The sequence below is a fragment of the Eubalaena glacialis genome, chromosome 13, assembly GCF_028564815.1.
Source record: "Eubalaena glacialis isolate mEubGla1 chromosome 13, mEubGla1.1.hap2.+ XY, whole genome shotgun sequence".
NCBI classification, from domain to species: Eukaryota; Metazoa; Chordata; class Mammalia; order Artiodactyla; family Balaenidae; genus Eubalaena; species Eubalaena glacialis.
Window position 1 is genome coordinate 59,096,210 of NC_083728.1, and position 12,720 is coordinate 59,108,929.

The 12,720-nt window shown below is 47.8% G+C and overlaps 1 protein-coding gene across 1 annotated transcript in view; it reads right to left on the bottom strand.

The window, feature by feature from the left end:
• The window catches only part of ADCY9 (adenylate cyclase 9), a 122,958-nt gene extending 111,273 nt beyond the window's left edge, over positions 1-11,685 (bottom strand). Inside the window, exons 1-2 of the mRNA XM_061208907.1 lie at positions 11,562-11,685; positions 9,534-11,269 (exon numbers count right to left, since the gene is read on the bottom strand). Coding sequence (XP_061064890.1) covers positions 9,534-11,226 — 1,693 coding nt within the window. The 5' untranslated portion in view covers positions 11,227-11,269; positions 11,562-11,685. The remainder of the gene's footprint in view (positions 1-9,533; positions 11,270-11,561) is intronic.
• Between the last annotated feature and the right edge of the window lie 1,035 nt (positions 11,686-12,720).

A 12,720-nucleotide genomic window follows, 5' to 3' on the forward strand; every position in this document is an offset into this window, starting at 1 on the left:
GAACTAAATCAATGCGCAATAGTCTCTTCCACTTAAAATGTCAAAGTCTTAATGGGATATTGTATGTTGATATCCATAAACAAGAATATAAATCACCTGCATGTGGGTTTTCTTCCTCTCTACAAACTACGTGGTAAAAAAACAAAGTTAATATTTCCCATACAATTCAAACACAAATATAAATGATCCAAAAGCTGCTTTCAGTAGCATATTTTTCTTTGGGAGGAAAAAAAAAATGAACAGAATTTAATAGCATTACATAAAAATCCTGGAAATCATGCACAAAGATTATGCTGGAGCTTTGCCGAAAAAAGGGTATGCTGGCTTTCCATGTGCATAAATTATAATCAAATAGGAATTGTAAGGAGCTACAGTATTATTAAAGATAAATATACTTCTTGAAATCTCTGTTTTAAAAAGCTTAAAAATGATTGCCTAAACTAAGCCATTCAACCCCATATTTCCTGAACCCTAAATAAACACTTGGGTTTTCAATCCTCTGAGTTCCTGCCCGGCGGCCTTCCCCGCAGGACCCGGGAGCCCGGGACTGCCCACTCTCCCACACCCATGGGCCCATTTCACACTCCCGGGCACTGTCCCCTCTCCTTCCCTAAGTTCTTTAATGATCCTACCGGTAGCCTCTATTTAATTAACCACTCAACTATTCCTGGAAAACCAGTTGTTGCCTTCCCTCTCCCTTCTGGTTTGTTCCATGTAAATGTCTGGGCTGTGGTTATTCTTCATTCATTCATTCATGTCACAAATATTGAGCATCTGCTATATGCCAGCTATGTTTCTGGCACTAGGAACACAGCAGTAAATAAAATGTGCAAACATTCCTGCTCTCAAGACACATTCCAGTGGGGTGGAGACAGATCAGAAACAAAATAAGTCAAATGCACATTATACAAGACAGAAAGGAGAGTGGCGGGGCAGTCATTCCAGGAATCACTATTCAGAACAAGGTTCCTGTGAAGGGGATTCCTGAAGCTGGGCCTCCTGGAACCCTTCACAGCTGCCCTGGGGGATGGGGCTCGACGGGCTGGGCGCACACTTCAGTCTGCAAACAAGTGATCTACATTTTGGTCTAGGGTTTCTTTCATTTTATTGTTCTTTATCCTTATTTACCAACATTCACAGGCACCTGTCCCTCAACAGGCATTAGTGGGAAGATACTGGAGACAGATATGCTGCATTGCTCTATAATTGTCAATTGTAAGAATGTAAATTAAAGCTTCTGACGAGCTTGAAAAAGCACAAACCATTTGTTCAGCAGTGCTCTTTCTTCATATAAACATGCATATACTGTTAATTTTCTTTTCAAAAAAGAAGAGGGTAAACCTTACCTCAGTCTCGCTAAACAAACATACCAGACAAACAGAATTAATGAGATTTTAATGCCTATAATTTCTCTACTCCATAAAAATGTTACTCGATGAGTACAAACACTGCCAGTTTGTATGAAAAGGATTCAGGGGCCAACTGGAAAGGGTTCTCAGGGCCCAAGATAGCACAATCTGAGCATCAAAAAAAAGAAAAAATGATATCTGTAATGGAGTGAAATACACCAAAGAAGCTAAAATCCAAGAGTTTACATTGATTCTTGAAAAAAAGCCACTGGTCACCTTCACAAGATGTTAAGAAAGCAACTCAGCCTGAAAACTGGTGGATAACGGGAAAGAATCAAGCAAATAGAACACAAACTTCTCAACATACACAGTCCCCAAGATCCTAAGATTTCACAATGGCTGAGATAACAACGTGCCTAAAAACACTGAACAGGAAAGAGATGAACGAAGAAAAGTATAGTTTTTTTTCTGTTGTTGCTGCTGCTAAGAAAACTGTCCCCACTTTCAGTAACGCTAGTTAGTGAATCTAATCTCTACGGAGAGTTACTATGTGCCGAGTACTTTTCTAAGTACTTAATATTATTTCCTCTTTTAATCCTTAAAACAATTCTACGAAGTGGGGACCAATGTTTTCTAATACAGTCCTTTGGGATTAAATACTGGCTCCACCACTTAGTAGCTTCTTCTAGCTGTGTGACCATTGCAAGTTACTTAACCTCTCTGTGCTTCAGTTCCCTCACCTATAAAATGGAGATGATAAGTCTCCCTATCTCCAGCCCTTTTTGTATACAGCATATTTGTTTAGGGGATTATTTGATTAACGTCTACTTTCCCTTCTAGGCTGTAGGGTCTAAGAGGGCACGGAGCTCTATCTCCAGAACCTAGTCCAGGCCTCACAAATAGTAGAAACTCACTTGATACTTACTTAATAAATAAATGAGTTTACAGCAGAATACAGTAGAGCTGAATAACTAACTACTCTGGTGTAAACCTCGTCCAATATCTCCAGAGTCCCAAAGCTAAAAGATTTTCCCATAATTTCTCAACTATCAAGGGTCACATCATCTTAAGTACCTCTAAGCTCTGGGGACCAGAAGCAGCCCAAGAACAATACTGCCTGAACTCCCTAGAGTTTTTCAGTAAAGAAGCTGCCAAACCTGGCAGCTACAGTTTAACTAGGGCAAGTTATTGGTGTTCTGTATTTTGGACACTTGCCCTTTTTCATTCGAGAAACTGACACAATCACAGTCCCTGGTGTGTTCTGGGTTTCAGTACCCAGTTATGCAAGATGTGCACCAAACAGAGTGCCGGAAAAAAGAACACCCTTGAGCGCAGTACAAAACGTGACTCCCCAGGCAGAAGAGTTGGTTATTATTTATTTAACTCCGGTTGCAATCAAGTCACTATGCTAATAAGTGCTTTACTTGAATAATCATCTCGTTTGAGTCTCCCAATTGGCCTCTGACGGAGGCGTTATCATTCCTAGCTTGCCCAAGTTTCCACAGTTCAGAAATGAGAAATGAATCCAAATGTATGGGAAACCAAAACCCACGCACAGGACCGCTATACTATTCTGCCAAAGGGGGAGCCCTGCAAAAATAAATCAAAAAACAAAGTTGACAGTCTTCATCCTGACCCCTCAACACCAGCAGCAGAGATCTGGCAGAATCACTAAGGATTTTTTTGAGAAAAAGGAAATGTATGAACTGAAGTCACTTGCTACTTCCACAATAAATGTCACACGTCTATCCTAATTCCAGTGTGAACTGTCCCATCTACATGAGAATGTGTGTTTGGGGAGTAGGTACAAAACCCTCACTCTTCCTATCTTACCATTTAGGGAAGCAGTTCTGAAAGTGCGGTGTGCAGACCCCCATGGGTCCCTAAGACTTCTACAGGGCATCTGTGAGATCAAAACTATTTTCATAATAACACTAAAACATTATTTGCCTTTCTCAGTGTTGACACTGGCCTTGATGGTACAAAAGCAAAAGTGGTTAAGACTGCTGGTACCTGACTAAACTGGGTGGTGGCACTAAACTGTGCCAGTCATCAGTGAGCTCTGTCCCACCACACACTTGCAGAAGGAAAAACCGGTCATTTGCACTTAAGAATGTCCTCTGATGAAGCAGTAAAATCGAATAATTGTGTTAAATCTTGAGTGCGTGTCTCTTTAATGTTCTGTGGGATGACATGGGAACAGCACCGCCCAGAGCACTGACGTGATCGGTTGTCACCAAAAGCATCTGCACACCTGTTTGGGTTGCAAGCTGAACTAGCTGCTTTTTTGATGGAACATCGTTTATACTTGACCCACAGACAGACTATGGTCACTCAGACTTGAGTATCTGGCAGACTGTTCCTGAAAAATGAATGAAATGAGTCTGTCGCGTCAAGGAAAACAACTGAGAGTATTTGTTGCCAAGGATGAAACTCAAACTTTCAAGTAAAAACCAGAATTTTGGAAAGCTTTTATCTGCCACTGTGAAGCTGACATCGTCCCTATATTTAAAGACTTCGCTTATGTCAACATTTGGAAGATCTGCATAACTCAAGAAACCATAATTTTCCAAATGACCAATGCATGACGTTAGAAAATCACACCCGGGGAAAGGTTCGTTTAAAAATCCAACAGGGTTTTGATAGCAGACGAAAAAACTGATTAGTAGGATTTCAGATTCCATATTGCAACTAACCCTTAAGAAACTACCACTTCTTGGATGTTGGTACAGTATCAAAGAAAAACATCCACAACTGTCTAAAACAGCTATCAAAATGCTCCTCCACTTTCCAATTATATATCTCTGAGAGCCAGATTTTCCACACATTCTTCAACATAATGCAACAGACTGAAGGCCAAAGCAGTTAAGAAAATCCAGCTGACAGGCTTAAAAATGGCTAACATGGTAAATATTTATTATGTGTGTATGTGGAATGACTATATTCTCACAATATCGAAATCCAAACAGAAATACCAATTAAGTCACCAATCAACAGAGAGACGAAAATTTAAGCACATGTGCACACACGACAGAAAATTCACTGTGTTCTTCTTTTCAAGATTATTATTCCACAGCAAAGTACATCGGCGACACTGACCAGTAGGTAGAAACACAATTATTATTTGAAGGCTGGCTAGTAGATGAGAACACCGAAATTTCTTTACTTATTCTATTTGCTTCTTTTTAATTTTTCCTTCTTAGTTATTCTACCTGAAAAGATTACCCTCCTCCCTTCATTCCACCTGAAATTCAGCGAACCATACCCTTAACTTTCTTTGCCAAAGGCTAATTCTACTCAAAAGCTGGTCCTCAGAATTAACAGCTGGGGGGGGGGGGGGTACCTCCCTGGTGGCGCAGTGGTTAAGAATCCGCCTGCCAATGCAGGCGACACGGGTTCGAGCCCAGGTCCGGGAAGATCCCACTTGCCGCGGAGCACGGGCGCACTAAGCCCATGCACCACACTACTGAGCCTGCGCTCTAGAGCCCCTGAGCCACAACTACTGAAGCCCGCGCACCTGGAGCCCGTGCTCCACAACAAGAGAAGCCACCACAACGAGAAGCGCGCACCGCAACGAAGAGTAGCCCCCGCTCACCGCAACTAAGAGAAAGCCCGCGCACAGCCATCCATCCATAAATAAATAAATAAATAAATATTTTAAAAAAAAGAATTAACAGCTGTGTGCTCCTCTGGAAGCCACATAATTTGGTCTGAAGGAGCCTGAATAAACGGTCATCGGGGGCTGCCTGAGCACCGACTCCACAGCTGTTTGTCGTCTCTGATCCCAGATGTCAAGCCAAATTTTCTGCTTCATCTTATCTCTGCCCCTTGCTACTCGAGAGGCTGTTTCGACGTGCACAAGAGAGTCCGCGCAAGGACGTAGGTGAGCAGGGAGTTTCTCTTCAACATGACTTAAGAGCGGACACCAAGCGGTCAGCTGTGAGCGAGCACTACCGTGGCAAGGGTTACAAACTATCCAAGCTACCGGTTGAAGCCAGGGGTGCATTTGAGCAAGCAAACTGCACCCCAAACTAGTGTGTAGCCAGGGCTCCTAGCTGTAGCTGGCAGGGAACCAGGGAGCCCAGACATCCAGTTTGGGACAGCTGCTGGTAAAAGCTGAAGCGCCAAGTGCGTCTGTCCACTGTCAGTTTGAGGAGTGGCCCCAGACAGGGGCTAGACAGTGACTCTTCCAAGTGCCACCCATCAGCACATGGTGAAGGGCTCGGTCACTGAGGTGGCCAGTGGGTAACCATCTCTACCAATGCACATCAACAGATCTTTCCCCGAGCTAAAAGCTCGGTTTGGGGGGAAAGTCTTGTTTTGTTTCTGCACCTAACAATGCAATAGCCCCGACATTCCCTTCTACAAATGCATGAGTGTTGGTGTCGATTTGGAATGACTGTGCACCTTCGTTTTATCTTCCTAGTATTTAAGAGAAAAGATGACCGTATTTTCTGACAGTTTCACTTTCTTTGTGACTCTCTACCTATGAAAGGAAAAACTAACAGTTCTAGACAACACTCCTCACCTTTTTGCTTGTGGCCCAAGACAGAACGGAACAGCCAGTACCCTCATGGGCCCGGTGGTATGTCCCAAATAGTGTGAAAGGACCCTTCTTCCCATCACTCAAATCAGACTATTTCTTCCTAATCTTTAATAATAATTGCCCCTCACTTTCTGGATCATTTCCAAAATCCTAATCCTGTGCTGAAAATTCTTTCAGCCTTCTCTCTAAGTGACTGGGCACCCTCTTTTAAATTTCACACACAAACTTTATCTTTTACTTGTTTATTGTCTGATCATCCTATTAGAACAGAATCACCACGAGGGCAGAAATTTTGGTGTTTTGTTCACTGCTGTATCCCCAGCACCTAGAAATGTGCCCAAAACAAAATAAATTATCTGTTGAATGAATGAATGGACAAGCCAGGGGCTCCTGGCCTATTTCATATTCTACAACTTGATCCTGCATTTTCCATTCACACCACAGAAACTTCAAAGGCCTCTCACCCATGCCTGATGTCAAACTGTCCCCACGTCAATTCCAGAAACTTGAAAAGCCATTTCCGGTTCAAAGAATCAAGCCCCTCGCCTGCCCCTGTCATCTGTTTAAATACGGCTATAAGTCCAATCCAGCTGATCTTACTACTGCTCACACCTATCCCCTCATCTCCACCACCACTGTTGTTACCTTGGTCCAGGCCACTATTGCCTCTGCCTGGGATTTACTGAAACAGCTCACTAATCACCAACCCACATTCCCTAGAACTGAAAGAGTAAACTTTCTCAAATTGCAAATCAGATCACCTAAGCTTCCTGCTCAAAGCCCATCAGTGGCTCCCCATTACCTACAGGATGGAATTCAAACTCCTTCCCGGGTAATCGCAGTCTTCCTTGTCCTGATGAACTACTTAAACTGCCCAGTCCACCAAGAAACGTAACTCCAAGCCTTTGCCCACGCTTCCTCCACTGCACCGAATGTCGTTCTTTTATCCACCTGGAAAGCCACTGCTCGACCTCAAGACCCACCAGGTGCGTGCACCTCTCTACTGCATTCCCATCTCTGGACTCGACGATGTTTATATCCTCGAGTTCCCCCAGGTCACAAACCGTCACGACTCCACCTGCGCATCTACGGGGCCAGGCGCCGTGAGAGCACAACAAAGATGGTCTCGGGGTGAATGAATGTGCAGAAATGATGAAAGTCCACTTCCCACAAAGCCTGTTCAGACAAATTACAGAGCGGCAGCTTCCTTTCACACTGCCAGGCTAGTGCTGGAATCCCCACTTTATTCAATGGATATTCATTTCTACAGACTCCTCTACTGGTTATTTTTAACCCCAACATCAGAAAATGGGACAAAGGAAAAGCTAACTGCCAACACTGCGTAGAGAAAAATATCTGCCACAAACCCAAAGATGGGCTAAAAGGAATCTTATGTATATAACCTTAGTCCTCTGTATGAAAAGGGTCTTCTGCAAACTATGCTATCATCTCAACTGAGCAGATTTGTACAATGTCAGGAAAATTGAACTGTGCAGTTTCAAAAAAGGTCAGGAAGTTGTGTAGACATCCTCTATTACTGGGGTCCCGTCCAGAGGTTTTCAAAATATGCTGCATAAAGCAAAAATCATGGTCTCAGGGAAACTGTTAAAGGAGAGAATATCATACAAAAAAATCACTGGTTAAGCTAAGCCTTCTATCCTTCCCCATCTCCCATCCAGTGCTAAAACTTTTCCTTATACAGTGTACACAAATTTAAAGAAAAAGTTAATTTACGAACTTTACACTATGTGAGTTTTTCTTAAAAATCAACAAACTCATTCTGGCTTTTCCTTTTTTTTTTGGTCAGTGTCTTTGAGACCTTTGATCTGTAAGTTGAAAATAAAATTACACATAAATTAACAAAAATGGGTATTGCCAAAGAATCAAAGATCTGGCAATTTCCAGACATACTTAATGATTACATCTGCTTTTATTTTTGAAATTCAAGTTATACACTGTTCAAAGCACCACTTGCAAAACTGCTATCATTGTCATACTTAATCTAATGTAGTACAGCGCTGCTCCATTCTTTGAAATCTGTCCCACAACCCCTGAGGACAGAGCCTGAGACACTCAGATCCCAAAGGTGCCAAAATGTCAAGCAGGGATTACATCCGCACCCCACTCCACTGGCACCTCCAGACTCCAGAGCAAGAGACACCCTCCTGCAGAGGAAGACACTTGTCACGGCAGAATCTCTTAAGCGAACTACAAAGTGTAGCTTCTGACCTCATCAATGTAGCCTTGCAAGCTCTCGAGGAAGAGAGAATTATGAGGTGAAAATATATTTCTACTCTACCCACAAATTCTTCAACTGCTGGCAAAATTAACAGAATAAAGAAAAATTAGAATAAGAATAAAGCACCCTCGCCAGATAACAGATAAGTAAATGACATGGAACTCCGATCACAAGCAGAGAAAGAAAATATCAACTGAGCACACGGGACTGTGTCAAGGCTGACAATCTACCCAGGCCCTCAAACTCAACCACTTACCAGCGCTGATTTACACTATTACTTCTCCTGTCTCTGATTTAAGCTGTTACTTCTCCTTCTGAGGATTCCATTCCCTGGGGCTTTTCACTGTGTAATTATGCAACGTGGGGGCACCACAAAACACAATACAGCTTTACAAATGTTGGCTTTTTAAAAATTAATGTTATTTTCTCTACATACTTCCAAAATAGATGTTCTCCTCAATCCAGAAGACTTTAGTAAAATATAAGGACAATTTTTAAAAAGGAGGGGAGAGGATGTTAGTTATTTAGAATTCTTACTTTTGATCCCACTTACTTATACATCATTTCCCAGACCTCAAAGATTTTTGCCCTAAGTGAAAATAAGAAAAATAAAATAAAAGAAGCAGCTCAGTGAAAACATAAAGAATAGCAGTAAGGAGCTTAAGACAGGGACACATCTGAGGGGTTGGGGGAGGGGGTCTAAACTTTCAAATCACCTGGTGGTTTGAGAAGTTCAATATTCTAAAATGCTGCAGTCTATAAGGTAAGACAAATACCATGATAAGAAAGCATTGTTAAATAAATGAAAGCTGAAAATGCAAACATTTTTTAAAAAGAGATCTAGGCAAAAGGCAGTGTGCACTTAGGGGTACATAATTTCATCTAATTCTCAAGGGTCTTGCGGGGCTGAGCCGACTTCCTTATCCCAGCAAAGTGAGGCCCAGAGAGGAGAAAAGTTTTATTCTTCACATTTTTTGGAAAAAGGCATAGAAAAACGTTTTAATGGGGCTTCAGGGCGACCAAATGGATCACAAAGGCAATTTCTTATGGTGCTTCAAAGTTTTGACCACTGAAGGGCTCCGATCCCCTTACACTCATCAGACCTGCCCCAGGATCTCAGAAACATTAACAGCCGACTGGCAGGATACATATTGTCAAAGTTCTCCTTCCTTCAAAAAAAGGTGTCATCTATGTCAGCACTGTCAGGGTGTGAACAGATCTGTGATACCTCACTCACTGGGGGAAAAGTCCCACTGGTCCTGAGATGCCCCCATGACAAGGTGTCCGAGAACAACTGATCTGCCTCCAGATGCTGACAGTGGAAAGAGACTGTTTTGTTTTTCCAACACAAATGAGCAGGATTGGGCAGGGAGATGACGAAGCAAAGAAATGCACATACCTTTCAACTGGTCAGCAACAACGTTCTGGCCGAGGCGTTCAGTAACCTTCCCATCTTCCATTTCGTACCGGTCATCTAGGTATTTTGCGGTGGCCTCGGAAATGTGAACCTTGCCAGCCACTCCCAGCTGCTCCATGAGATTGGCCAAGTTCACGTCATTGGACCACACGTCGAATTTAAACCTCCTCATGCCCAAGATGCCGCACAAGACAGTCCCCGTGTGAACCCCGACGCGCATGTTCACCATCTCTTTCTTCTCTTGGCAGAACTGCTCGATAGCCCTTATCATGCCCAAGCCCATTTCGATGCAGCAGTAGGCATGGTCGGCCCGAGGCTCGGGACATCCGGCCACACAATAGTAGCAGTCTCCCAGGGTGCTGATTTTCTCACACTTGGTCTCCTCGCACAACCGGTCGAAGCGGCCAAACAGATCATTGAGGAGCCCCACCAGGGCATGGGCGGACTTATTGGCACTCATCTTGGTGAAGCCCACAATATCTGCGAATAAAATACTGACTTCTTCGATCTGCTGCATTTTAAACGGGCGGAAGGCAATAGGGGCTTTCTGTATGGAAGACTTTTTCTTCCTGTTCTTGGGGCTGGAGGTGGCGTGCCTTTTGACAGAATTCTCGCTCTCCTCGTCCCCCTGCTTCATCAAGTCATCAGCTATGATTCTTGGCATCACAGAATGAATCATCCTCTCTTTCAGGGCTTTTTCCACTTCCAGATCCTTTCCATGCATAATTGACTGGCCCACCTTAAGGAAGGTGCTCCTGGATCTCACCTGGGACATGATGAACAGGTGGATCCCAATGGCGTGAATGCAGACGTGGAGCAGGGCTCGGCTCAGCAGCTCCCAGTGCAGGCCCTCTGCTCCAGGTGAGGGGAAGCAGGCTTTGTCTTGGAAATGATAGCCAAAGGTCTCAAAAAGAACAGAATAGGCCACTCCCAAAATCAAGCTCAAGTACAAAGGTAAGTGCATGACGGTGTAGAGCAAAAAGAGCACTTCAATGCACATGGAAAAGTTCCCCACTTGAGATAAGCAAGTGTCTGTGGGCCTGGCTGCCCGAGTATGATTGAAGCTGTCAACTCGTCCTGAGAGGGGCGTCAAAACCTGAAACTGGGCAGCCAGGGTCAGGGCGAACACCAGGAGGGTGAGAACCAGCGAGGTCCACACGTAATGCCGGGCGTACAGCTTGGTGAAGGTAAACAGAAAAAAGCCCACACACACCACGAGGAAGCACAGAGCAGGGGCTACCATGACAGTCAGTTTGGATCTCATGTGGACCCCAAAATAGATGCTCCAGAGAAGGCAGGCGAAGCCAATGTAGAAGAGCGCATACCGGAAGCGGCGCTGGGTCTGCGGGAAGCAGCGCTCCATGCAAGCCTCCTCCAGGTTCATGGAGTCGAATTTGGGGTCCCACCACCGGCTGGAGGCCCTCTCGAACAGCTGAGGCAGCTTCTTTTTCCTGCGCAGGCGGCCTCCGGCGCCCATTCTCCGGGGGACACCCCCTGAGTCCCCGGAGCTGCTACAGCTGGAGGAGATGCTGTACTTGCAGTGTTTCGGGTGGCTGTTGGAGGACAGCTGCTTGGGGTTGATTTTGACCCTCACGCTGTTGCTGTCTCCGCTGGAGTCACAACTCACCTCGGTGCTGTGGTGCTGCAGCAGCTGCTGGTGGGGCGGGGAAGCCATGTTGCCGAGCGCTCGGAAGCCTCCCGGCCGGGGTCACCGGGACCTGTCAGCGAGACAACCAGAGTTACACTGGGATCTGTTCCTGCAGGTACGCACACCTGAAGGCCACGAGCTCTACCGGTTTCCTAAGTGGGGGCCCCGGCGGTCTACTGGGAAAGGCACCGTCTGCTCACAACAACCGGGTAATGTCTGAGCGCCACTCCACCGTCCCCCCTCGAGGCCAACCGCAGCCACCGGGGCCGGACCTAGAACACCCGGGGGTCCGAGCGGGGGCTGCCCCCGCGCCCGTCCAGCGCCGCCCGAGCCCGCGGTGCGTTTCCTACGCGCGCACTCGCCTGCTCCGCCGCCGGCTCCGGAGGGAAAGTCCAGCCGAGCCCTCTCACGCCGCGGGCCGCTCTGGCAAACACAGCTCTCCCGGCGGCGGCCGCGGGCCCCTCATGCTGCGCACAGAGCGGCGCCTCGGCTTCAAGGCCGATGGCCGGACCCCCGCCCCCGCCCCGCGCCCCGCGCCCGGCGCCCTCGCGCTCGGCTGCTCCGCGGGCGGCGGGCGGGCTGCGAGGCCCGGCGCAAGTTTGCGGATCCCGCGGCGCTGCGGCCGCCCCCGTTGGCGCGGCTCGTCTAGCGGGGCCTGACCCGGCCACGCCGCCCCTCCCGGCCTCCGGGGCCAACCCCGCGCCGCGGAGCCGCGGGGCGCCGAGCGCAGGGCGCGGCGGGCGCGGGCCCCTCAGCCGGCGGCCCGTGCGCGACGCTGCCGCAGAGCCCGCTCCCGGGACGCCCGCCCGCCCACGCCTGGGGCGGCCTCCCGAGCTAGAGATGCCGCCGCGACCGCAGCCGCAGCCGAGCCCCGCGATGCTACTGCCTCATGTCGGAAGAGCCGCCGCCGCCGCCACCATCTCCAGCCCCCTCCCTCTCCCCCTCCCGCTGTCACTGACAGACTCGCGCCCGCGCCGCCCCTCGCCCCACCACAGCGCGCACGCGCGGCCCGCGCACGTCGCCGCCAGGCCCGGGTACGCGCACAGTGCGCGCGCCAGGACAGCAGGGCTGCGGGACGGGGGCGGGCCGCGCGCTGAGGCGCCGCCCTCCGCCCGAGGCCGCGCTGCGTCCAGGCCGCGGGCTGCAAGCACTGGGGGGGGGGGGGGGGGGGGGGGGTTGCTGCGGGACTGCGGGGCTGGCGAGCTGCGGGCACGTTGAGAGACCACCGGTCCCCGCGGCTCGACACCCCTCAGACCCGCTCCGGGGAACCTAAGGGCATCTGCTAGTTAAGGAGCAACTGGGGTGTGACGTTTGGGACATGAAAATGTTTGCCCTCCTGCTCGGCACACCTTGTTTATAAATGGAAGTTTGCAACTATTGCATGTGCCTAAAGGGAGGGTCCCCTTTCTTCATAAGCAATGAGCAAGGGTCACCCGGGGCCCTAGGCCCTCCCTGAGCGCGTTTGGGGTGACCACCGCAGTGCAATCCAAGCCCCAGCCTCTGCTGGCCCAGCCTGGCGGG